Source organism: Cricetulus griseus, chromosome 4, assembly GCF_003668045.3.
Source record: "Cricetulus griseus strain 17A/GY chromosome 4, alternate assembly CriGri-PICRH-1.0, whole genome shotgun sequence".
In the NCBI taxonomy this organism is placed as follows: Eukaryota; Metazoa; Chordata; class Mammalia; order Rodentia; family Cricetidae; genus Cricetulus; species Cricetulus griseus.
In genome coordinates, this window is record NC_048597.1 from 65563355 (window position 1) to 65589041 (window position 25687).

A 25687-nucleotide genomic window follows, 5' to 3' on the forward strand; every position below is an offset into this window, starting at 1 on the left:
GAAAAACAAAATCTGGTTTTGGCAACCCTGGGGAGAAATGAGACTCTTTCCCCTGCCCGTGTGGAAAGAGGGGATGGCGCCGTCTAAGGAGGAATGTGTGTGGCAGGAATCTGAGCTCCTATACTCTGGCTTTGGGAAAGGCTGGGTCTCCCTCTTGCCATCAGGCTCCAGAAGCTCCAGAGTTCTTGCCAACAAAATTCCCTAGAGTGCAAGAAATAGACTTGGGAAAAAAACAAAACAAAAAACATTCCTCTAAGCAGGGGTAACCAGGAGACAAGCCATAAAATGACCGAAGGAGAAGATGGAGAGTGCCCAGCTAGAGAAGTGCTCAGCAGTGAATGCTCCGGAAGCCGGACAGCGTGGCTTTCCCAAAAATGTAAATGTCTTCATCTGTGCCCTCGTTGAGTTGCTTCACCATATTCTTCTCGAAGAGCAGCGGGTGGTATGCACCCATCGTGCAGGCACTGTCGAAGAACTTCTGGTGGTAATAGCACACGTCAGTCTTGCGCCTGGACGGGAGGAACTCATAAATATCTACCTGGTCACACAGTGTCATCATGATCATGATACCTAGAGAAGGAAGCAGAGGTGAGCCATGGCCAGCAACCACGAGCAACCCAGAACTCTGCCCAGGGACTGCAGCTGCTAAGCAGCACCTTGAATTAGGTGAGCAGTCACCCAGAGTCCCATCTATTCCTATGATTCCCAGTCTGGATTTTTCTGATAAGCCACGGCTACGGCCTGGCACCCATCAACCTCCCGCCGTTCTACAGGATTAAAGGACTCTGTCAGTGAATTTATCAATGGAGTAAGCTATAGTAAGCCAATGTGAAGGAGACAACGAATGAAACAATGCTACCACTTGTACTTAGCACTTCCAAGCATTGTGACCCCCTGCCACAAGCTTCACAGGGAACAATTAAGATGACTGACTCATGAAATACCTGTAAGATACAGTTCTGAGGACAGAAACCATCTCCCCCTAGTTGGGATGAGATAAGGGAAAGCAGAGCCAAAGCATGGCCCACACTGGTGCTGTCCAGGGAGGCAGGGCAGTGAGATGCAAGCCCATCCAGGTACAGGGGACTCATATGACCACCCAGACTTGACCCCAACTGGCTGAGTTGTCTTGTGCAGAAACAATATCCCTATGTGCCTTAGGCTCTTCACCTGCTCTACGAGGGAGATCTAGGCAATGTTTCTACTGTGTAGGTCGTTGTTAGGGTTCATTAAGACCCCAACTGAAGGAGCCCTTTTCAGTAACTATTAATATAGGGCATCTTTAAGATGGAGCAACTCTCAGCCAAAGGTAAAGCTACAGACTGTGGCAGCAGCTTTGTTCTAGAAGAATCGCACACTGGAAAAACACTTCTGCTCTCCAATTGCTCCTGGCTCAATGAGGAAGAAAAGCTGTCAGCTCTGCGCTGATGCAGGCGTTACAGAAGCACCCCTAGGAAGGACAGGAAGGGCCATGTCTCCTCAGTAAAGCCTGAGAGCACTGGTGTGGGGTGAAGGGGCAGTGTACTTAGGAGGGAGAACAGGTACAGCAGGGACAACACAGACAACAGCAAGGCAATGGGGCAACAGGAAGTGTTTTCCTCAGCATGCCAACTGTTTCTGCTCTAAAAGCTCCAGGAAGAACCCAGATGCACCTACCTGAAGCAGAGGTTACAGAGGGGATGCCACACTGCAAGGGCACTAATTTCTTTTCATCTCTGCCTCTAATAGAAAAGCTACTCCTTTATTCCAGCAACATTTACCATGCCAAACCCACAAGGATAAGCAAAACACAGCTAACAGCCTAGTATGTCATACATTGCACAGTGGTGGGTCCCTGGAACCATCTGGTTCGAAGTGTTCCACTATAGGTACCCAGGGAAGGAGTGTCCATGCCTCTGCACAGACAGCCTGTATGCTCGTGGAAATGTCCCAGGGCTCCATCCAATGAGAAAGGGGGGGAAGGATAGATGGGTGGTGAGAACTGAGGGGTGTGGAAGGAACGTAAGAAGAGAGGCTTTGACCAACATTCAGGACCCCAACCCCTAGGCCATCCCACATCAATTTCCCACTTCCTACATGACCCCACACAGGCAAGCTCGCCCATCTTCTCTCAGGGTTGTGACTAAGACATCCACACAACGGGAGAGGTACTATTGACTCAGGTTCCAAATGTGATTCTGCAAAACAGTTTTACTAGTTCTGTCTGTATTTATGTGGCATTTTGTTCATTATAAATTTTGGCATTGTGATTTTTAAAGATATCACATCAAAATATTACTTGATTAATGAGTTTTGGCATACTCTCTAAATTGTAAGCGCAAGACAAGGGTCTTGCTCACCCCATCCAAGGTCCTATTTTCTCACTTCCTTCTCTTTGCTTAAGCTTCCCTTTACCCTATTGCTCCATGTCAAACCCTCCCTTCCCTCCTCCACAGAACTATCTCTGACTGTCCAGCTAGCAGGGTTCTTCTCCCTGACAATAGCAAGGGTCTCCTCATTGTGGCACAGACTGAATGTGGCCTGAGATGCCTGACCAAATTCCCTCAGCAGACATCTTCAGAAGGAAAATCACATCTTATTTGAGATGGAACTTACAAACAGAACAACTGTCCCAGTGAATGAATGAAGCCAGAAGAAAGCTAAACTCTTCTATAAACTCTTCTATAAGACAGGAATCACAGGAATCACCCCACACACCAGACTCACCCAGCATGCCAGAGGATGGGGGATTTGGCTGAATCCTGTCTGGAGCAATTTCCTGAATGATGTCCCACAGTTCCCATGGCATCTGCGGCCTGAGGATATAAAAGGGCTGGTCGGGATACAGCTTGCGATAACTCTTATACGTTTCGAAGAAATTGTAGTCTGGCTTCTGGTACCACTGTGGGAGAAAAAGGAAATGGTTGGATCAGCAAATAAATAGACTCCTTGCACAAACATTCTTGCCAGAGGATCAGTCTTTTGCAGCGCATCACAAACTTCTCCAAATCACGGCATTCGTGGGTAGTACAGTAGTGTTCAGGACATAGTCTGGTGACCCTGGAAAGGCTTCGTACTTCAGAGTCACCAAGTCTGGGAATGGTATCAGCTGAGAAGAGGTCCTGCAGCATCTTTTATTAAAAAACTGTCTTTTATTGCTGTTCATTTGTTTGTTTTTAAGCAGTTCTCACTATTTTGCAAAGGCTGTCTTTGAGTTCCTGGTCTCAAGTGATCCTCCTGCCTCAGCTTCCCCAGTAGTCAGGACCAGTATACCTAAGTCCCCTACTATTGAAGGAGAGGAAATTGGGGTCCAGGTTGTTGCATCTATGGTTCAAGAGTCCTTCACCTGACTCAGGCCAGACTTGGGTTATAAGTGAGATCAGTGGGAAACTGTAGACTTCAGAAGGGACGGCACTTGTGGCTGCCACAGTCTACTAGCTGTTAGTGGACATGTAAAGATTAAGTGTGACAAGAAAAGTGCTTTCTGGGGAACAGAGAGCAGAATTGTGGCTATTAGGCTTCAGTGTGGCTCTTTTAACAATGGGGAAACGATTGGTTTAAGGATATAAATGAAGGGATGCTCTCATCCAGGACACATGGGGGAGGGCCTAGGCCTGGCCCAGGATGATGTGGTGGACTTTGGGGAGCCCCCGTGGAGGGGGGAGGGGGATGGTGAGGCTGGAGGGAGGGGGAAGAGGGAGAAGGGATTGACATGTAAAATTATAATTTGAAAAAATTAAATAAAAAATTAAATAAATAAAAAAAAGAAAAGTGCTTTCTGTCTTGCTTTGTAAAGCCATTCTCCTGGGGCCACAATAACCCATGCCAAGAGAGGCTAACCTACATATATGTCAAAAAATGGGAGGGCAGTTCCACAAGGCTGGGAGACCTTCTTTCCTAAAACATCTTCTTTCCTAAAACAACTGATCTTACAGATCTCTGCCACTGAGTTAGGAAATCAAGCCCTGGCCCGGGTCTTCCCTATCTACACTCGGCTTTCCTGTCTATAAAATGGGAGCCACCACACATCCACTTACTTCTTAAGAGCATTATAAGAGTAAAATGAGAAGAATTCTCAACATCGGATGTGAGAAGCAGAAATGTGACATTATTGATAGGAGTAACAGTAACTGTTCTTTTCCCCCCAGGGTTCATCAGGAGTAAGTTGCCTTGATGAACACAGTAAGTAAACATTGATGACCACAACTCTTACTCCACATTATCACTGGTCTAGTCCCCATCACTCCCAGTATGTACCATCACAGGAAAATATGCAAATGACCTTTCAGAGAAGGCATGCAGAGGGGCTGGTTAGACGGGAGTGGGGGGAGGGGGGTTCTGAGTGTGCTAGTGTATAATGGACTGCCTAAAACTCAAACAGCCAGGAGTGGCTCAGTCAGATAGGACTTTAAAAACCAAGAAACATGAGGAAATCTCAGGGCAGAAGGGAGGTCCACTTACGCTTGGGATATCTGCATGGTACAAGGATGGGTCCCACACAATTAGGATTCCTTCACTGTATAAGCTGTCCTTAAGGAACTGCTTTTCTGTGGTGATTAACTGCAGTGAGAAAGAGAGAAGATGTAGCATAAGTATTTATGTGTAAATATTTGGCTCATGATAACAATTGACACAAACATCACCAGGTGGGTACTACCTGAGGTCCAGCGCCCGATATGAGACCCTATGCTGGTTTAGGCTTACCTTCAAGGAAAGACAGGAACGATGCTCAAGTGAACTGTGTTTATAACAAGCTGTTAGCCATAGAGGAGAAAGGGTTCCACTCAGACTCTGAATATAAAGGGTTACAGTGAAAATGGTACAGAACCATAGTCCTATAGCCATACTTTGCCAGGGGTAGAGAAATGAAAACTAATGGCTCATTTTCCAAGTTGTCACAGGCAAGCTTGGACCCAGTTACAGATACACTGAGAATATTGGATCCCTTCGAGTGTCTGCCAGTCCAGCTACAGTCCCACCCCAAATTACTAACAGTCAAGCTTACCTAATCGCCAGGGACATGACAAGGTCATGTGCCTCATACGCTTTAAATAAACATGACGTAAGATGCAACAATGAGCCCATCCACTATCTTTGGTAAGAAACAGACAAACACAAATGGCAGAGAGAATGATAAAGCAATGGTGTGGACTACTCGGGATTACTCAGTAAGGAAGGAAAGGGACAAAGAATCAGGCAGGCTCTCTGGACTATAAATCTGTTCTCTGAACTCAGTCAGTGAGCCCACCACTATGGGCTGATGCCTGGTCTTACCAATTCATAAAATGATAAACCAACTGCCTTGTTTTGGTCACGCTGGGTCTCCAATGCTCATATTCCTGTCCCACAGGAGAAGTCAGAGTGGGATTTTAAGTCCTTATTAAATATAATAATTAAGGATCCACAGAAGTCCTTTCAACCATCCACAAAGTCTAGGGTTTAGTCTGATTACATTGTCTCTCATAGGTGCCAATACAGACCATAGTTTCTCCATCACCAATACAAAGTCACTGTGTCTCTGGCTGAACACCAGAAGTCAGCAGCTCATGTGGAGGGACCAAGTATACTAAAAAAAATTACCATCTTCAGATGCAGTTTCTCACCAGACAGAGAAATAGATGCTCAACTGCAACCTAGTGTGAGCATGAGGCACAGCCCAGTTCCCCATCCTTCCCTGGCTGCAGAAACGTGAGTGTGCCAACCTTGATGGGGCACTTCCATAAAACATAGTAAGAAACTTAAGCCAAGCATCATATTTAGATTCAATAATTTCACTTTAAGGAATTTATCCCAAGAAAGAATCTAAGTTGGGGAGAATGTATGCATGGAATTGTTAATTGCATTACATATCAAAATAATAAAAGATAAGACTTGGATACAAAAAGGCCCAGGTGTTTCCTTGCCTTTACCACTAATACTCACTCTGCTCTCCCCAAAGGAGCTATTTTAAGTCTGCCATATGATCCAGCTATACCACTCTTTTGCTTGTGACCAAAGGACTCAGCCTCATAGTTCCCAGATACTTGCCCAGCCATATTCATTGCTGTTCTATTCACAAAAGCTAGGGAATTGAAACAACCCAAATGTCCTTCATCAGATGAATAGACACATATACCTTGGAATACTATTGAGCTGAAAAGAAAAATGAAACCACAACCTTTGCAAGGAAATGGATAGGACTGAAAACATACTATTGAGTGAGGTAACCCAGATCCGGAAAGACAAATGTCACGTGTCCTCTCTTATTGAATGTTCCTAGCTCCAAATCTTCAGATGTGAGCACACAGCTTGGCATAAATACAGAAACCAGGAAAGTAAAACAGGACCATGCCAGGGTATCAGGGTTGGGGAGTAATGGAGAAGGGAATAGCCGGGCACAAGTAATCTCATCAAGGTAATAGAAAAGGGGGGGCTCCTTGGGAAAGTGGGGAGGTAAATACAGGGAAATACAGACAATAAGGATGTCTGAAAAGGCCACAAGAAATCACACTATTAACCATTTACCTTTAAAAAAAGCTAGAATACATCTAATTTTGTGTATAAAAATACATATATAATTTTAACAAACTTTCCTCATCTGGGCTGATAGTGCTCACTCCAAGAACAAAAGACTACCTAACAAAAATGTCAATACCAGACATGAGAAACCCACTTTTGAGTTGTTGGTCAGGGCTGTCTAAGAGATTCCCCAAACATACAGCCTACTGCTGCTGCCTTGATTACCCCCAAGAGGTGTAAGGTAAGTCTCTATTACAGCAGAAACCATGAACTTCAGAAACAGAGCCCAGAGGTCCTGAGCTGGACCTGACCTGAATGCCCCTGGCTGAGGACTAGCTTTCATGGTAGCAGAAGGTACCATGTAAGCTTCTGAAGGAGGGAAGCAATCACCAGTCCCACCCAGCTATACAACCTGTGAACCACATCGACTACCAACATAGCACAATAACCCTATGGGTATAGTGGTGGCACACAAACCTTGTTGGTAACCCACAGCTCTCTAATTGGAATTAAGAGGGATCAACAATCAGGATTCCATGCCTGTACTAGAAACTTAGCCAACTACTCAGTGCTAGTGGAGTAGTGGTTATTGAAGGAGAATCTGCAACCAGCATAACCCATAATGACAATCTAGAAACGTTTGTCCTTATATCCACAGATAGTATAGTTCTCACCCCTCATTAAGGAAACTTCTGTTTGTAACAGATAGGGAGCACTGCAGAAAACCACAACCAATCAAAATGCAGAGTTATGGAGCTCAGACTTATCTACAAAACACAACCACACCCAAGGCTCAGAAAATGGAAAAGAGGGGGCAGAAAGATTGTAAGAGCCAGGGGATCAGGGAGTTTGCTGAGAGAGTGTGTCTCCTAGCAACACCAGAACCTCCACCTGTAAAGCCTTACCAACAAGACTGCCCAAACGTGAGCTGGATGAGGAGGATGTCAACAAACATGTCTGTCTGGAGACTTCAACCCTACAAGAAGAACTATGGTAACTGAGTAAAGCTGGGAGCATGGGAGGTGGCTTCTCCAGGGGGGGCACGCCAACTGGTTGTCCACTGACAGTCAGCCCTGAAAATACACATGCAAGTAACATATGGACTCAACAGTATATTGAGGAATATATGTTTATATACAAATACATATACACATGCAATAACAATTAGTGAAAAAAGCGGTTGGAAGGAGATTGAGGAGTATGTGAGAGAGTTTGGAGGGAGGGAAGGGAAGGGAGAAATGTTGAAATTAGATTATAATCTCAAAAATAAGCTTTTAAGAATCAAATCTGGAATATGAGTAGATAGGAAAGATTAGCCCAAAGGTTAATAACGAGGAGAGCCACATCCCTTTAACACACATACACACACACACACACACACACACACACACACTATGAGATCAACGATCAAACATTCATTTGATAGCTGGGACATGAGGTTGTCCAGGTTAAAAGTGAGTGGTGCACTGGGTGTTGGAGGCACACGTCTTTAATCCCAGCACTCGGGAGGCAGAGGTAGGTGGATCTCTGTGAGTTTGAGGCCAGCCTGGTCTACAGAGCAAGTGCCAGGGTAGGCTCCAAAGCTACACAGAGAAACCCTGTCTCGGAAAACAAAACAAAACAAAACAAAAACAAAAAAGAAAAACAAACAAAAAAGTGAGCGGTGCATATGGTAAAAACCAAATTGAGAAGTGACTGAAAATGAGAGGAGCTAAGTTACAACAATCCCTCCTTACCTCAGTGATTAGTGTTAGGGCCGAGACCTCATAGCATCACTACAGTGTCTGGTAATGACACATTAAGGGAGATCTTTGTACGGTACAAAGAATAGCAATGTCATGAACTTCCCTATCCCTTCTAACAGATGGAGGCCCCCTGCAAGCCTGCAGATGTAATCTTCCAAAGGACATACTCTCCTATGAGACAGGTGCTATCAGCAATCGACTCTCGTCAATCGGGATTTGTATAGTTAGATCCTTGGCCAAAGAGCCAAGTATTACACACAGTCCCTGCCCTCCAGGTGGTCATAGCCTGATAGAGACAGTAAACAATGAAACAATGGCTAAATATACAATAGTATCACACTAGAGACAGGGTAAGAATGACAATGGGGTGTTTAGGCACTAAGGGATGATAAATGTTAACATGCCATGTCATGGAGGTCCAGGGAACAAAAATGCCCCAAACACAGAGAGCAAGTGCAGATTCTTGATACAATCTGGTGAAGATGATGAGCTGTCAACACGAACTCTTCTTCCTTCCTTGGTAACACCTCGGATATTTATTTCATTGTGTGGCAACCTACAAGAGCCTTATCTGAAATAAATACTTGTCAGCTGCTCTTGCAATTAAACAGCCGTATCACTAATTGTAACTAATAGTATGTAAAGAGTATGGCTTCCAGGAGGTGGCCCTCACCCTCCTGCTGGCTGAAATGTGGAGGTGATGTATGGAGCTTGAGTGGTCATCATGATGTCCCATGCTGACAACAGCAAAATAAAAAGAAGAAGGACCTGGGATTTTGTCACAGCAGATAATGTGGAAGTCAGAAATGTCTACCCAGGAACTTTCGTAAGACAGAGGATTACATTTTGGTCTCATTAAGGAAGTCTGGGGTGAGGGGAGATTAGGTGGTTCCATGCACTTATAGACAACCTAATTTCCATTATTAAGTAAGTTGTCTGCTTGGGGATTATAAGTTGTTCAATGTGGTTAGAATACAAAGACAGATGTGGGCAGGAGCCAAGTGGTAGGTCCTTCCCATCTGTATCTCAAAGGTTAGCCAGCTTCAGGCAGTCTTCCTAAGCATGTATACACACACACACACACACACACCATACATCCTATAAGGCCTTTCCTGAGGTACTAGCCAATACTGAAAAGAGCAAAGCTCTTAAGTAAGGCTCCTGTACTTATGTGGCAAGGCAGTATGACCTGGTTCAAGGGATTCTGATGGGAGAGAGTAAAACCATAATGAAGAAACCCAATCATTCCCATAGCAACTGAGCTTAGAGAAACAGCTAGCAAGAAAAGGTTACTCTGGGGAGATATGTCCTGCTGCTCAAATCAACCTTCCCAACCATAAAGTAACAAATACTAATGTGCAAAAAACAAGTGTAGGACACACACACACACACACACACACACACACACACCTATGATTACACATAACTCCACTGTTCAGACCTTACCTCCAACTAGTTCTGGTTGGGACTGTTTTCTTCCCAGACCACTTTCTCTCTGTGTAGGGCTGTGTCCCATCATATCCAAATGATGACAATCTGATTCACAGTGTGTCTGTGTTTAGAGACAGGGTCTTTAGGGAGGGACAGAGGGTGAAATGAGGCCATAGGGTGGAGCTCTCATCCACTAAGTGTGATGACCTTACCAGAGGGAGGCACCAGAGTCTCTGTGCATGCCCTGAATGAAAGATCAAGTGAGGACACAGCAAGAAGCCCGCCACCAGAGAGAGAGAGAGAGAGAGAGAGAGAGAGTGTGTGTGTGTGTGTGTGTGTGTGTGTGTGTGTGTGTGTGTGTCTGTGTGTGTGTGTGTCCTTATGAGTATTCATTGTGAGATATAAAGATATATCTGAACATCAAGGAAGGAACATAAGTACCTGAAGCTTTCAAAGATAAAGGCAAGCATGTGTATGCATATGTATATGCACACCTATGTGTGTGTGTGTGTGTATATATATATATATGCATGTGTATAAATATGTATACACTGTATATTTGTATGACATAAAACACATGTCTATATATGAACATGCGTTTATGTGTATAAACTGTATATGATATGTACGTATGTGCATATATGTTTCTTAGTTCTACCTACTTGAAAACACTACTCCATCATGAGTGAGCACACCAGGGTCAGAGCTTTGCTTCCAAAGCCATTTATTAATAAAAAGAACATGGGAGATTAAAGGAAGCTTAGAAGAAAACGGAAGTCCCTCTGCAACCAAGATAGCAGGAGGAAGTCTTCTGAACTTTCAGTGCTCCTGAAAAAAGCTATATCCCCCCCACCCAGAATTCTTCATATGAGAATCAAATCTTTAGTTGTGTCCTGAATTTGGGGCTCTGCTCTGATCCAGACATTTTCTCTTAGGTACCCAGTCAGGCAAACAGTCACAGGTCACACACAGTGCATGAAAAGGGAGAGCCCTGCTCATGATGCATGTCTAGGGAGAGTCCTCTGGGGCCAGAAGACTGATGTGAGGGAGTTTCCTGGGTCTTTATATTCCAAGGTAGAGTGGAAGGTCTGTGAACTTCACTTCTGGGTGAGTTTATTTATAAATTAATGTGTGGGGTCTAATTAAGGCACCCATTAAGAGGGGTCAGGGGCAGTCACACCTGGCTTTCACAAGCTAGGAGAACAAAACCACTTGCGGGGGGTCCTTGCCTGAGCAGTGTCTGGCTAGTAATTCAGGACAATGGACCAGGCTTTTGTCGCACCATCTTTAACAGCAAAAACTTAGGCCAACAGGGTCAACTCATTTATTTACTTCTTATTTAGAAGCAAGATCTCTCTGTTACCTGTCCTGACCTTCAGCTCCTAGGCCAAAGCAATTCCCCTGCCTCAATCTGACATGTAGCTGGGACTCCAAGTGTGTACCATTATGCCTGCGCCTCATGCTTCACTGTCAAGTATTCACTAAGGAACTTATCCCTGATCCAGAACGTCTCATGTGTACACTCACAACCCAATTAATATTTAAAGCTGAACAAATCTCCTGGAGCATTTCACTATACCAGAAAGCACAAAATTGCTGAGAGAGAGAGAGAGAGAGAGAGAGAGGAGGAAGGAGGAGGAGGAGGAGGAGGAGGAGGAGGAGGAGGAGGAGAAGAAGAAGAAGAAGAAGAAGAAGAAGAAGAAGAAGAAGAAGAAGAAGAAGAAGAAGAAGAAGAAGAAGAAGAAGAAGAAGAAGAAGAAAATGGGAGGGTGTGTACATCACAAGGAAACAAGAGCTAGTACTGGAACTGACCCTGTTGGTGGTGGTGCAGGTGAGCTGGCCCTGGAGGTAAGAGAGCAGGAGAGCTGACCCCGCCCCCTTCGTATGCTCCCCATAGCAATCAGGACATTGGGCCCTATATCTTGCCTGGGCAAGATGGTGGAACTGGCCCTGGTGGTGTGATCACGGGTGAGCCGGACCAGAGGGCATAAGGACAGGACAACTGGACCAACTACTTGCTGCAGGCTGCAGTTGGGTGGGCTGGCCAAGGCAGTGCTGGAGAACTCACCCAGGTGGTGACAATGGGACCAGCCCAGCTACCAGCCAGGCCCAGAACTAGGGCTATGGGTGTGTCCACTTCAACTATGAACTGTTGGAGCGTGTAAAGGGGACAAATCTACAACTGCAGGATCTCCATGACACAGAACAACAACAGTATATCCAAAAAGGAGCTCCAGTGAGAGCCCATTATCAGTGGTGGAGCAGAGGCCAGAGGCCCCCACCCAGACCAGTGACTCATGACAATGAATACTTGCAAGTAAAGATGAATGGACTAAAGGGTGAACTGTGTGACACACCGGGCCACATACAGCTTCAGTGGTGAGATTCCTCTTGTTTTGTTTTGTTTTTTAATTTTTGTTTTTTGTTTCTGTTTGTTTTGTTTGCTTTTGTTTTGGGGGAGACTTTGAATATATTCACATTAAACAGGATTAAAAGGACAACATTGCAGAATGCAGTATCTCTTTCAGGGTTAGTACTAGAAAAGAAAGATATCATAAAATTAACAGAACCTAGATTCAGAGAGATGAAGGATTGACATGAGAATGAACTGGAGCTTTCCTACTGGGCAACACATACCAATCAATGTACTTAGGGACCGATGTCTACCGTATGTACAACATGCTGATAATTACAGTACCGGGGAGCCTGTGGCAGGAAGAGGGTGAGTTTGAGGTTAGCCTGGGCTATGCACATAGGAAGATTCTGTCTCCAAAAAAAAATAAATAAATAAAAATAAAATCGAATCAGTCTGTCACTCGACAAACTACCATAAAGGAACAGATAGCATAAACTGCTAATCATAACTGAGTCTGGATAACAGCATACACACTCTTTGTTTGCTTGATGTAGTCTTGTAGTACCCCAAAGGTTTAAAGTATCTCCAGATAAAGTGCTAAAATCAGCAAAAGAACTCTAAAGCCAATCCCTATGTGAGCAGGTTACCTAGCGGCTTGTACTTCTGCAGTGGTGAACGTCATAACTTCACTGGTTGAAAAATAACAGGGCATTAAAGAGGTACATCTTTTCGTATGTCGGTGAGGGGGTTTCCAGACACATTCAACGGAAGAGGAAGCTCACTCTAACCCAGGCTGTCACCGTGTCATGAGTCAGAGTGCCAGACTGAACTAAAAGGGGTAATGCTGAAAGCCCGCTAAGGACCAGTACCTCCTGCCTTGCTTCTGGGCCACTGCCATGGACCAGGAACAAGCCATTTCTGCCACCATGTTTTCCCTACTCTGCCAGACTACATTCCTCTGAACTTCCTGCCAAAAGTAACCCTTCCATTTTAAGTTGCTTTTTATTGTTTGGTTGGTTTTGTTTTGTTTTGTTTTGTTTTTCGAGACAGGGTTTCTCTGTGTAGCTTTGGAGCCTATCCTGGCACCCACTCTAGAGACCAGGCTGGCCTCGAACTCACAGAGATCCACCTGCCTCTGCCTCCCGAGTGCTGGGATTAAAGGCTGCACCACCAACCCCTGGCTTAAGTTGCTTTTTGTTACAATGAGAGAACAACAACAAAAGGATGAATACAAGTTCAACTGGTGCTTACCATAGTGTCTATGTCACTAGTGTTCGACTATGGAACTTTTGTTTGACTATGTAACTAGTGTTATTCTCGACACTTTGTTGTTGGAATGAACAAAGCGACAAAAGTATCTGCTCTCACAGATCTCGCACCACTGTGGGAGAGGGAAGTCAGAGCAACTATGCAACTAGTGTTGACTATGTAACTGGTCTTATTCTCAACACTTTGTTATCGCAATGAAGGAAATGACAGAAGTATCTGCTCTCACAGGTCTCACATCATAGTGGAATAGGGAGGTAAGTAATACGGAAAATGAGTAAACAAAAGGTAAAGAATGAGGGCCAGGACTCCAGGATGTCCTTAGAAAACCAGGGGAGTGCCTTGGGCCAGCTGTCAGAGGGGCTATCCTTTATGCAGGCTCTGCTACTACTTTCGATATAATTTGTACAGGCCACTCCACCGCCCCCCTCTGGCCTTCATTTATACAGAGAAATGGTAGGGGAAGAGCCTGGGCACAGAGCTGCTATTTCTGTCAGATGGCTATTTGTGACCTGCTTACCTGACATTACAGCAATGTGTTGAAAAGCATGTTGATTTAGGACTTTCTTTGTTCAATTATTATACAAACTTCATGAAACTGTTCACATCCTGGAATATGCGATTTATTTCTGGACTTTGGTCGCCTCATATTGTCCCCAGAAGAAACTTATCTATTGTCCCATCTGAGGGGAAAGCAGCGTTTCTTGCATTGACCAAGCACAGAAGGAATGTATCTCAACATAATCAAAGCTACATATGACACATTCATGCCAACATTTGAGAAATAGGAACAGCTCACTAAATCAGGATCAAGATAAGAATGCCCCTTTCTGTTCTTAGCCAGACTGCATGTCTATCTACTGATTAAATGTGATATATGTACACAGTGGAGATTTATTCAGATGCAAAAGTATGAAATTTACCGAAAATTGGGTGGAACTGGAAAATGTTGTATTAAGTGGGGTGACCCCACTTGGAACGACAACTGTGGATTCTGTCATATGTGATCCTAGCTTCTAATATTTCTCTGTGCATATTTCTGTGGGAGTGAGTGCATGTTGAGCCTGGGAAACTAGAAGGGAGTTAACAAGAAGGAGAAGAGGCACTTCTAAAGGAAAGGAGTGGGGATGGTAACAGAATACATAGGACATGAAATAGAAGAAGAAATACCAGGGGTAGAAGGGCTTATGCAAGCATGGGAAGTAGAGACACAGGACGGGCAGGGGTCGGGGAGAGTCAGCAAAGTATTTACAAAACTTCTATAAAGAAACCTGCTACTTTGTAAAAATAAATTTAAAAAAATAAAATTGTAAACAATAAGCTAAAAGAGAAATCACTAAGCTCACCTTAGTTGTGTTTATACATGATGGAAATACCGCCCCCCCTCCCTGACAACACTTGTTTACCCACACCTTGGGAAAGAAAGTTGGGACTTAAAGAAAGCCCTAGAGGCTAGGAGATGGGTTGTGCTGGGCACTTTTGGGCACATGCAGAACCCTTGGGTCCATTTCCAGTGCTGTAAAACTAACAAACAAAAAAACACAAAAGCTGCTTTGGGGTTTCAGGTAGCGCCGGGAAATGGACTAGATCCAATCCTCCTCTCCCTGTTCCTATTGCTTACATTCTGCAAAGCTCACAGTAATTCCTTCCCACTACTTGAGCTTAAAAGACCTTGGGTAACACAATGATCAAGCTTTACACGTCATAAAAAAATCAAGTAAGCTAAGACGTGGAGCAGCTTGGATGGTGTCTAATAAACAGGGCCCGCTATTACTTCAGGACCAATCCTAATAATTACCTGGGGGTGTCCTGGATGAACCTGTCAGCATACTTGTGGCTCACCGCAGGAACAAAGCTCTCTCCCTGGGTCTCCAGATGTTTCTACAGAAGCCACTAAATTCTCTTGTCCTGACAACTCTTCTTTTGACCCACTGAGCACAACAGGTGCACAGTTGAGTCTCACAGAAACCATCTCAAACTGAGAGTTAAACTGGGTCTATGTATGGACCCACATTTAATAGATCATGTTCCTGCTGAATCTTACCACACCTGGCACAGGCTATAAATGGGTCAGCTGAACCAAAACTTTGAGGTCTGGCACGCTTTTCTATAAAAGTCATTTTCTTAATGACAAAGGCATCAATTTGTTTCCTGTGGCTTTGTCACAAGCCAGCTGTGCACAATGCAAACCTCTACCTCAAAGATACAGAAATGGAGAAGGTTTGGGCAAACACAGGTTCAACTTAGAAGAGAATTGATCCACGTGGTCTGTGAGCCCTGCCCTTCTCGTCACAGTTGCCTGTTCCCCAGTGCCCACATTCTCAATGACACTGTCAGAGCTTTCCCCAGTCTCCTCTTGTCCTCAGCTCCCAGCATCTTCCCCTCAGGTGCAGGTGGTCCTCCACTGGGAGGGCTCTGTCACTGCCCCAATAATCATACTCCTGTTTTAGTATATTCCATGTCTCCCTCTATCAGATGGTTTCTCCCCCATGCGAAAAAATCAAAACACATTTTACTTGGCTAAAATCTGCACAACATAACCTCATTTTAGCCATTTTTAGAATACCAAGCTCAAACATAATCACATTTTTGTGCAATTATTAAAACCATCAAGCCCCAGAACTGTGTGCTCTTTGCAAACTGAAACACAGTATCCATTCATCAGTAAGTCCCATTCTTTCCCTCCCGGCATCTTAGCAACCACCCACCTTTCTCCTTCACATCTCCAGGGGTGACCTATGTCTGCTCTGCTAAGTGGAGCCATACATTAGCTGCCGTCTTATGGCCGTCTCCAATGACATTTTTCCCTCAATTTTTTGCTTTGTTTCATTTTTGGAAGCAAGGTCACTATGTGACCCAGTGAGCCCTCAAGCTTGCCCTCCTCTTACTTCAGCTTTCTAATTGGCTGCTAGGGTTATGCCACCAAGCCCATTTTTTTCCTTTTCTAGATTTTTCTTTCCTTTTCTTTTTCATTTTAAATTTATCTAGAAACATTCAGAATGCCAAAAAAAAAAAAAAAAACAGTTGCATTTAAGCTTTTGGTTTGGTTGGGGGGGGGCGTGTTGCTGCTCAAGATTTTGTTTCTTTGTTTGCTTTGCAGTTTCAAAGTGATGTTGAGGTAACAGAACAATGTTTTCATACAAGCCATACCAGAGACAACTGGAGAAAAAGTACCATCCCCATACAGAAAGGTAGTATACAACAACAAACGGCTTTAGAGTTTCATGCCAATGTCCAACCCCATTCTGTACCACCAAGGTTACTGGCTATTAAAAATACCAGGAGAACAGGCCTACTAAAGACAGGAGTGATAGTGTGTTAAGTGTACCAAAAAAGACAGTACACAATTGAAAAACAAACCTTTTATGGCTCTATATTTTGATTTTTTTTTCTTTAAGGGATGTGAGCTGCAGGGAGGGGTAGGGGTGGATTTGCTCATTGTCCTAGTTAGGGTTTCTACTGCTGTGATGAAACACCATGACTAAAAGTAGCTTGGGGAGAAAAGGGTTTATTTGGCTTATACTTCCACATCAGAGTCTGTCAGTGAAGGCAGTGAGGACAGGAACTCAAGCAGGGCAGGAACCTGGAGACAGGAGCTGATACTGAAGCCATGGATGGGTGCTGCTTACTGACTTGCTCATTCTGGCTTGCTCAGCCCGCTTTCTTATAGGACCCAGGACTACCAGCCCAGGGCTGGCACCACCCACAACAGGCTGCACCCTCCCCCATCAATCACTAATAAGAAAATGCCTTGCAGTCAGATCTTATGGAGGTATTTTCTCAATTGAGGCTCCCTCCTTTCAGATATTACTAGCTATCTCAACTAGACATAAAACTAGCCAGCACATTCATTGTTCATATATGTTGAATAAAAAAAAAAATCAACTGTTTTCTATGTGTGGAATTTTATTTGTTATTTTACCAAAAGAGTTATTAGTTCTAACAGAAGTTGGGGGGGGGTGACTGGCTAAAATCTAGAGTATTTTATGTATAAGATGATAATTTCTGTAAACAGATAAAATTTTGTTTCTTGCTTTTCAATTTAGATCCGTTTTACTTTTTTCCCCCTAATTGTTCTGGTCAGGACTTCCAGTGATGTCTAAATACAAAGAGCACAAACAGGTGTCCTGCCTTCTTCTTGGTTTTAATGTAAGGCTTTTGGCCTTTCATGATTGAGTATGATGTCTGCCTGTTTTACATAAAGGGCACTTAATATGTTGAGGTGGTTTCCTTCTATTTCTAGTTTACTGAGCATTTTCAATCATGAAAAGAATTGAATTTGGTCAGATGCTTTTTGCCCATCTGTTAAAGTTATCGTTTTTTCCCTCATCCTATTAATTTGGCATATTATGTCAAACCATCCTTGCATTCCAGAAATAAATTCCTTTTGGCCATGGTTATAATCCTCTTAAAATGCCATCTAATTTGGTTTGTTGGCATTTTATTGAGGACTTTCGGACAGTCCATGAAATACATTGATCTAGCATTCATGCTTTCTGGTGTCATTGGGGTTCTACTAGCAGGGCAGTGTTGACAGAATGCGTTAGAGTCATTCTTCCTCTTCATGCTTTGGGAAAACTTTTGAAAAGGAATGTTGTTAGCACTTTAATATTCAGGATAGTTCACCATGAAGCTGTGGGATCGTAGGCTTTGTCTAATTTTTTTAAAATATTGATTCAGTTTTGTTTCTAGTTGTTAACTACTGAAGGCTTTATGCTTCATTATGGTCTAGTTTTGATAGGTTTTGTTTCTAGAAATTTGTTTATTTTATCTAGGTTGTGCTTTTTGATTGGTGTAACTGTTCACAGTATAGTTTTTTATAATCTTTTAAAAAATTTCTGCAGAACTATAGTAATGGCTCCATATAATTTCTGGTTTTAGTAGTGGGAATCTTCCCTCTTTTTAGCCTTTGTTGCTTGAGCTAAGATTTACCAATATTGTTGAATTTTGCAAAGAACCAATTTTGGGGTCCTTGTTTCCTTTACTGTTCTCTCTAATCTCTTATGTTTGTTATTTTCTTCCTTCTGCTAGCTTCATATTTAGCTTGCATTTCTTCTTATGTGGTAAAGTTATATTAACTGGAAGTCTTTCTCATCTTTTATTTAATTTATTTAACTTGATTTTATGTGCAATAGTGTGACGGTGTCTGATCCCCTGGAACCAGAGCTACTGACATCTGTGAGCTGCCATATGGGTGCTGGGAATTGAACTTGAGTCCTCTGGAAGAGCAAGAGTGCTCTCAACCACATCTCTCCAGCCCCCTTTCTCATCTTTTATTGCAAGAATTCAGTGGTAAAAGTTTCTCTTTACTGGTACTTTAAGTGAAGTTTTATATGCTTCATCGTGTCTTAAATCGTTTCTAAGTATCCCTGATTTCCTGTGGGCCATTGAACTATAGTTACGCCATCTCATAAAAGTATTCCTAAGACTACTTTATGTGCTAAAACAATCTTGGGTAAAACTGGCCTTGGGACCAGCCCTAAATTCCAATGCGTTGTGACCCTGAGCCAAAGGTTAACTGCTGACTCTCTGCTTCAGTAAACTACACTTGCTTGCTGCAGAGATCCAGAGCTGCCTGTCTGTATGTGTCACAATTGCATTTTTGCCCTTCAAAACTTGAACCAACTGGATGTCAAGGCTGCATCCTGTAATTTGTTTGGGAAAGTCTTGCCAGTAGTTAAGACTTTTTTGAACTCATTCAGGCCTCTCATCAGTTTTTCTCTTCAGGTACCCCACAACACCTTTGTGATATATTTTATCCATTGGTCACTTAAGAGTGGGCTGTGTGATTTCCAGACTTGTAAAAGAATATTGGGAGATTTTAATACTAAACTCTCAGTAAAGGACAGAACAAACAGAAGATAATGAGGAGAATCACACAATAAGCCAACTGGATCTAATAGGCATGTGGAGATGCTCTCCAATCAATAGCATACATTCTTCTCAAGGGCAAATGGGATGTTTTCTAGGGTAGATTGATTATAAGCTGTGTGACATACTGGGAGGGTCAACATTATGTTTTAAGTTTAAATTACTGTACTTAAGAGATCTATAGAACACAAATGTCTCTAACCTGTAAGCCTCATTTGCTCAAGGACTAATAACTTCCTGGGATGCTGGGGGTTGTTGTTCATGTAAGATAACAAGTCATGCAGTTTTGCATTTGTAAAAAAGCTTGGATGCCCCAACTGCACAAGATGTGCTTGGCCACATGTATGCTGGAGGTATCCAGGAAGGATGTAAGTCAAGATATATGCTTGCCCCTAACTGGATGAAGGTGGGAAGTATATAACCTTGTGGGTTTACCTTTATAAGCCTCTAATATAAATTGGCAGTATACTCTGGGAATCTCCGGTATAACCTGGTTAGTATCTATAGTGCTTGGTCTGTACTTCCTGCTTACTCAAATGAAATGCATCATTCCCAGAACTGATGGTATCCAATGATGAGGCTGGTGATAGCTCTGACAGTTTAACAGCAGCAACCAAGGCTTCAGCTGCCTTCTCAGTTCTTTGAGTGCAAAATTCAAGCCTCAGGCCTCACTCTCCTATAGCTACAATTAGGTCTAGACACAATTTAACTTGTTACCAGACTCAGAAAAGAGATTAAAGGAACTCACTCTATAATGACTGTCCTTAGTAATCAACCACCTGTATCTCCTGGTGAATGATTAGGTAGAAAGAAGGTGTTTTAAGGTGTAACGTTTATAGGAGAACGTGAAAGCTTAAATTGTGATTTGAAAGTGACTTGAAATGTGTATATGCCAGCTATAAAAGTCTGAGGATATAAAAAAGACTAAATAGTGATTTTTTTTTAAAAGTGATTTAAGGTGTACAAAAGAATGAAACATGTTTCAAATTTCTTTCCCTTGCTATGCTACTGTTGAATCAAGACTTCAAAAGTTCACAGTTCATAGTTCATCATGGGGTTCTGATAATCTACTAATCTAGCTCCAGTAGAGCACGGCTACTATATCACAGTCACAAGCTCAAGATTTTAAATCTCCTTTGGTTGTTTTCTAAGTGTATACTTAAAAGTGCTTCTCATTTTGATAAAAAACATCTCTCTCTCTCTCTCTCTCTCTCTCTCTCTCTCTCTCTCTCTCTGTTTCTCTCTATTACACACACACACACACACACACACACACACACACGAACTTGCTTTGCAATGACTGCTTTCAGTAATGACTTCTCATGTCTCTGGAAAATGATTAGATGGAAAGAAAAGGGTTTAAAGTTGCAGAGGTCTAAGAAAGTAATTTCTGAGGACGTGGAAGCTTAAGTAAGTTCTAAAGGTCTAAGAAAGTTATTTAAGGTATGTGAAAAATGAGAAATGTTTTAGACTTCTTTCCTTTTCACTATGCTATTATTACACTAAGATTTCAAAAGGTCAGAGTTCTGACATTGACCAGTGGATTTATGATAAGCTGGTAAAGCACTGACTACTGTTATCAGTCACAAGTACAAGATTTTAAATTTTCTTTGGTTGTCTACTAGGTATAGACTTAAAGGTGGTGCTCATTGGGCTAAAAAACATTTCTGTCCAATCTATATACCCAGCTCTCTGGACAGAGAAAGAATGTTCATGCTTTTTAACCAAAGCCATAGTTTTTGCTATTAGGCATGAGTCTATTCCCGCTGTTTTACAGACATCTGTCTGCTGCCTTCTTTACAATGTGGATTTCCTTACAGATTACAAACAATGATAATGCTAATATATCTAAAAATGCTGTCTCTTCTTGTAAACTAAAAAATTCATGTAAGCTTCACGGAATCTGAATTTGAATCCACCTTCCACAGGTAAAACAGATTCCAGATAAGAACAGAATTAAGTTTCCCCACCTGCCTATACAACAAAAATGCTTCTAACCAGTGTTCTTCAACCCTCCCCAATATTGTGACCCTTTATACAGTTCCTCATGTTGTGAGGACCCCCCCAACCATAAAGTTATTTTGTTGCTACCTCATAATTGTAATTTTGTTACTGTTATGAATCTCAATGTAATTAGTTATCTATGTTGTCCAATGGTCTAACGCAACCCCTGCGAAAGGGTCGTTTGGCCCCATAAGGGTCATAGCCCACAAGTTGAGAACCCCTGCTCTAACCTGTAAGCCCTAGTTATCCAAGGTCAGATAACTTCTAAAATACTGGGTATTGTTGTTCAGTTCTGTAAACAAGGTTGGTTGCCCCAACTGTGCAGGATGTGCTTGAGCACAAGCAGGGGAGAAGGATATGGGCAGGAAGTCCATCAGGGTGCTTGAACATAAGCAAGTGAGAAGGTCCACAGGCAGGAAGTCCATCAGGATGTGCTTGCCCCTGATTGGATGAAGCTGGAAAACACATAGTCTTTCGGGTTTTGCCTTTAAAAGCCTCTGACTAATGTAATCTGGGGACACACCCTTGGTCTCCTGGGTATGGATCTGGCCAGTGTCCATCTCCTGGCCAGTATGTAATAAAGCTTGCTTCAAATTTGGCTAGAAAACTGTGGTAGTGATCTTATTCTAGCCTGGAAGCATTAATACCACTAAGTCTCAGTAAACTTTAAAAGGCAGATGTCATTCAAAAAGTCTTCTCTTTTGAAAACAGATAAAGTAAGAGACAATTGAAGGAAAACTAGTCACTATAGGGATTGCATTTAATATCTTACAGTTACAGCACTCTGGTCTAAATCTTCAGCGACTTAATTTTAACAACACACATCCCTGATTCTTTAGCAACTATGTTCACTCCTTCCAGCCAAGGAGGGAAAATAATCATGTCATCATACACTGTATGTCCCCAAAACAAAAACTAATAATTTAATGCACTAGTTTCTTAAATTATGCAGCAATGTGGAGTTATGAGCAAAAGGACAACAGCACTGGCTTTTTAGGTTATCTTTTTCCTCAAGGTTAGCTGCTTCCGGCAGGGTTCTGCTTCCTGTTGGTAATACTCAATGAGTATGCTTAGGATATAAACTTAATGTCTTCTCAGGCCTACTCTGTGCTGTGCCCTTTCTCTACATGGTGACTTTTCTAGGTATCTCATGATATAATGCACATCTGGAATGCCCTTCAAAGTCCCATGCTAAAGGCCAGCTCCTCTCAATGGCTCTATTTGGAAGTCATGGAACATTTACCAGTGGGACAGCCTGGTGAGATCCCCTTGTTCATTAGGATCATGTCTTGGAAGAGGGCACTTAGACACTGCCCCTTCTTTCCCAGGTTCCAGACACAAAGTGAGCCTTTTTGCTCCCTGCTATGATGAGCTGTCGCTCTCCACAGGCTCAAACCTGTGAGGCAAAGTAAATGTTTTCTTGTCTTTAGAATTTATTATCACTTTAAATTGTGTATAGAGGTGAGTATTATTGAGTGCAGGTACCCTCAGAGGTCAGACTGTCATGAGCCAGAATGACAGTTGAGAGCCACCTGGCATGGATACTGGGGACTGAACTTGGGTCCCCTGCAGGAGCAGTACACACTCTTAACCACTGAGTGGCCTCTCCAGCACCAAAGTGTTCTCTTTATTGACTGGTTTTCTCATGCATTTTCAGTAATAATAAAAGCTAACTAAAATGTTTCAGAAGAACTAGTTTTCAACATCTGTCTCCCAAAAGGGTAAAAGAGGATATGTGGGCTTTAAAATCTCCCCAGCCACTTTAGCCAGAGGGGAAGCTGCTTTTAACAATGAAGAGGAAGTGTAATGATGATGGCCATCTACCCAGAACCGGTTTCTCTGTGATAAGAAACCTCAATTAGCCAGATTTGATCTCTATCTAGGCTCATCTAGGACTGTGTACACAGCTGTCTGTCCTGGGGCTTAAGGATGAGAGATGAGGGCTTCTAAATGCTAACAGTAGTGATTGACCTAAATTAACCACATCTTACCATCCAAACCTTTCCCTGAATCTCTAAGTCATCTAAGACTGGCAAGACCTAAAAGAGTGTCATCAACACAGGATACAGAGGCCATCTAGGTAGGGGGCCAGGTTTGGCCACTTCCCTTCCCCCTGCACTGGTTTTTAAAGTTACTCAGCTCAATCCCATCTACAACATGAAAAGAATAAAAATGGCTGTGCCCTACTCCAAGTTCGTGTGTATTGTGTAAAACGGTGGTTTATCAGACTGTGCACTGTCCAGACAGGATCCATTTGCAAGTAATTTTCGACACCATCTTAAAGGGGAGGACGACTCTGCACCGGTGTGGACATGCCCCGTACCACTTGCACAGACTGATACAATCATTTATTCTTGGGAACAGAAAGGGTACCGTCCTGTCAATTTATCAGGGTGAACTGACAATGAAAGGGTACACAGGAATATTAAAGTCACTTCAGGTAAACCAGACTGAAACCTTTTTGGCCACACCAGACCATAGCAAGGGAAACACTACACTACAATGGCAACAACCCCCACCAACCTGTCAGCTGACCACCTAGTGTGTATGCCAAGGAACCAACTGGCAGGGAACTCACCGCTGTACCAGAAGCTGCTGCTTGAATCAGTCCTGCTTTTAACACAGAACCAGAATTGTCATCCACCCACCCTCCTCCTGTTTTCCCATCTGCCTGTTCCTTCATCACGACCTGGTCCTGCCCTTTTGCCTGTGCAGCTCCACTGAACTCTATAGCTCAACCCTGGCCCGGAAACTTAACACTGTTACTTTCTCCAGCTTGGGTTTGTTTAGTTATCTCACTCCTTGCATATCAGCTTCCTCTCTTAAGTCTTCATAAACCTATTGAACTCCACCACAGCAGCCTGTTAATCCTGTCAGTCACTGTCTGTGTGTGTGTGTGTGTGTGTGTGTGTGTGTGTGTGTGTGTGTGTGTGTAGAAACATTTACTGTAGGAAGTGAAATGTATAATATGAGAATTTATGTTAGTAGCTGAAATGAGAATAAAACAATCCGTTTTTGCTTTGGCTAGGGCTGCCAAAGAAAACAGGAGTATCTGGTAAATTGCTACCATTAACACTGCTGTGGCTTATGAACTTAGTGTTTGTTATTCAATAAATCCTGACATTGTGCAAAGCCACTGTAGTGGGTTACACCATCTCTTAAAAGAAACCAAAAAAAGAAAAAAAAGAAAAATAAAAACCCTTTATTCCTTCCATTTACTGGCTTACAGGCAGGTATATCCCTTATAGAAGGGAAGTTTTTTCTGTTCAAAATCCCTTTTGGCAGACTTCCTCCTCTCCTACACTCAGTTGAAATTTCTTTCTTTTTTATGTTTTTGTTTTTGTTTTAGAGACAGGGTTTCTCTGTGTAGCTTTGAAGCCTATCCTGACACTCACTCTGTAGACCAGGCTGGCCTTGAACTCACAGAGATCCACCTGCCTCTGCCTCCCAAGTGCTGGGAGTAAAGGCATGTGCCACCAACTCCCAGATCAGTTGAAATTTGTAACCATTCCCTTCTCAGTCCCTCTAGGCCCTGCAACAGGTTCTTCAGCATGTCTGCAAAACTGTGAAGAGAAACCCAACCTGATACCTGACCCTTCCCGGGCCAGTGGCACTGTCTGAGTTAAAAGACATCATCCAAGGACACTTGAGCCTCACTGGGAGGGACCATGTCTCTCGATTCTTACCACATCCCGTTGTTAAAGTTTCTGGGATCACTCCTGGATTCACCACATCCAGCTCAAGTGAGCAACAGACAAGACACTCCCGGCCAGTATCTCATTCTTAGAATCCTTTAAAGATTAAATTCACCTGGCTCCCAGAGGCAGATCCCAGCCCATAATTTCCATATAACACACAAAAAACCTGACTACTATCAAACTTGGTTCCCCTTCCTACTATTTTCTGTGTCTTGACTACACAATTCTAGGACAAAAAGAAATAGAAATAAAACTCCATATGATAGGATGGTGTTTATATTATAGCACCTAGGTAAAATTAGCTCATATTATAAATACTACTGGCTTCTGTCTAAAAGAAAAATTAAATGCTGAACATATGTTAGGCACTTGTCTTATACCCATTTGTATAGCTGTCCAGGACATTGATAACCTAACCAGGTTAACTCTTCAACAGGTATCCCAAATCCTGTCAGTTATAAAGAATCTTACAAATGGGCAAGAACTTCTAATGACAAAGACTAGATGCAATAGAACTCCATATTCTCTGTGTTATAGTACATCCAAATGGCATATGTGCTAAAACATAAAATTGCAGCCAGAAATGTTATACATCCTCAAGGAACAAATAAAACTGTTCCCGCCAAGGACATCCTATATGGGCCTGCCATATTCCTTTGCCTGAAGGACAGTTTTTCACTTATAAACAATATACCTATAGCTATATTCCTGTAAAGTTGTCTCACAATGCCCACTGATATTTAACGAGACCACCAGTCCAGGAAGAAAAAAAGCCCAATAAGACACTGTCAGAGACAGAGCAAGCCCCTGACTGAAGACTGATGATAAAATAGCCCTTG

General features: G+C 42.8%; 1 protein-coding gene across 1 annotated transcript in view; it reads right to left on the reverse strand.

The window, feature by feature from the left end:
* Nucleotides 1-330: 330 nt before the first annotated feature.
* The window catches only part of St6gal1 (ST6 beta-galactoside alpha-2,6-sialyltransferase 1), a gene marked incomplete at both ends in the record, with an annotated part of 37920 nt that continues 12563 nt past the window's right edge, over nucleotides 331-25687 (reverse strand). Inside the window, 3 exon segments of the mRNA NM_001246815.1 lie at nucleotides 331-570; nucleotides 2707-2881; nucleotides 4441-4539. Of these exon segments, the coding sequence (NP_001233744.1) occupies nucleotides 331-570; nucleotides 2707-2881; nucleotides 4441-4539 (514 nt within the window).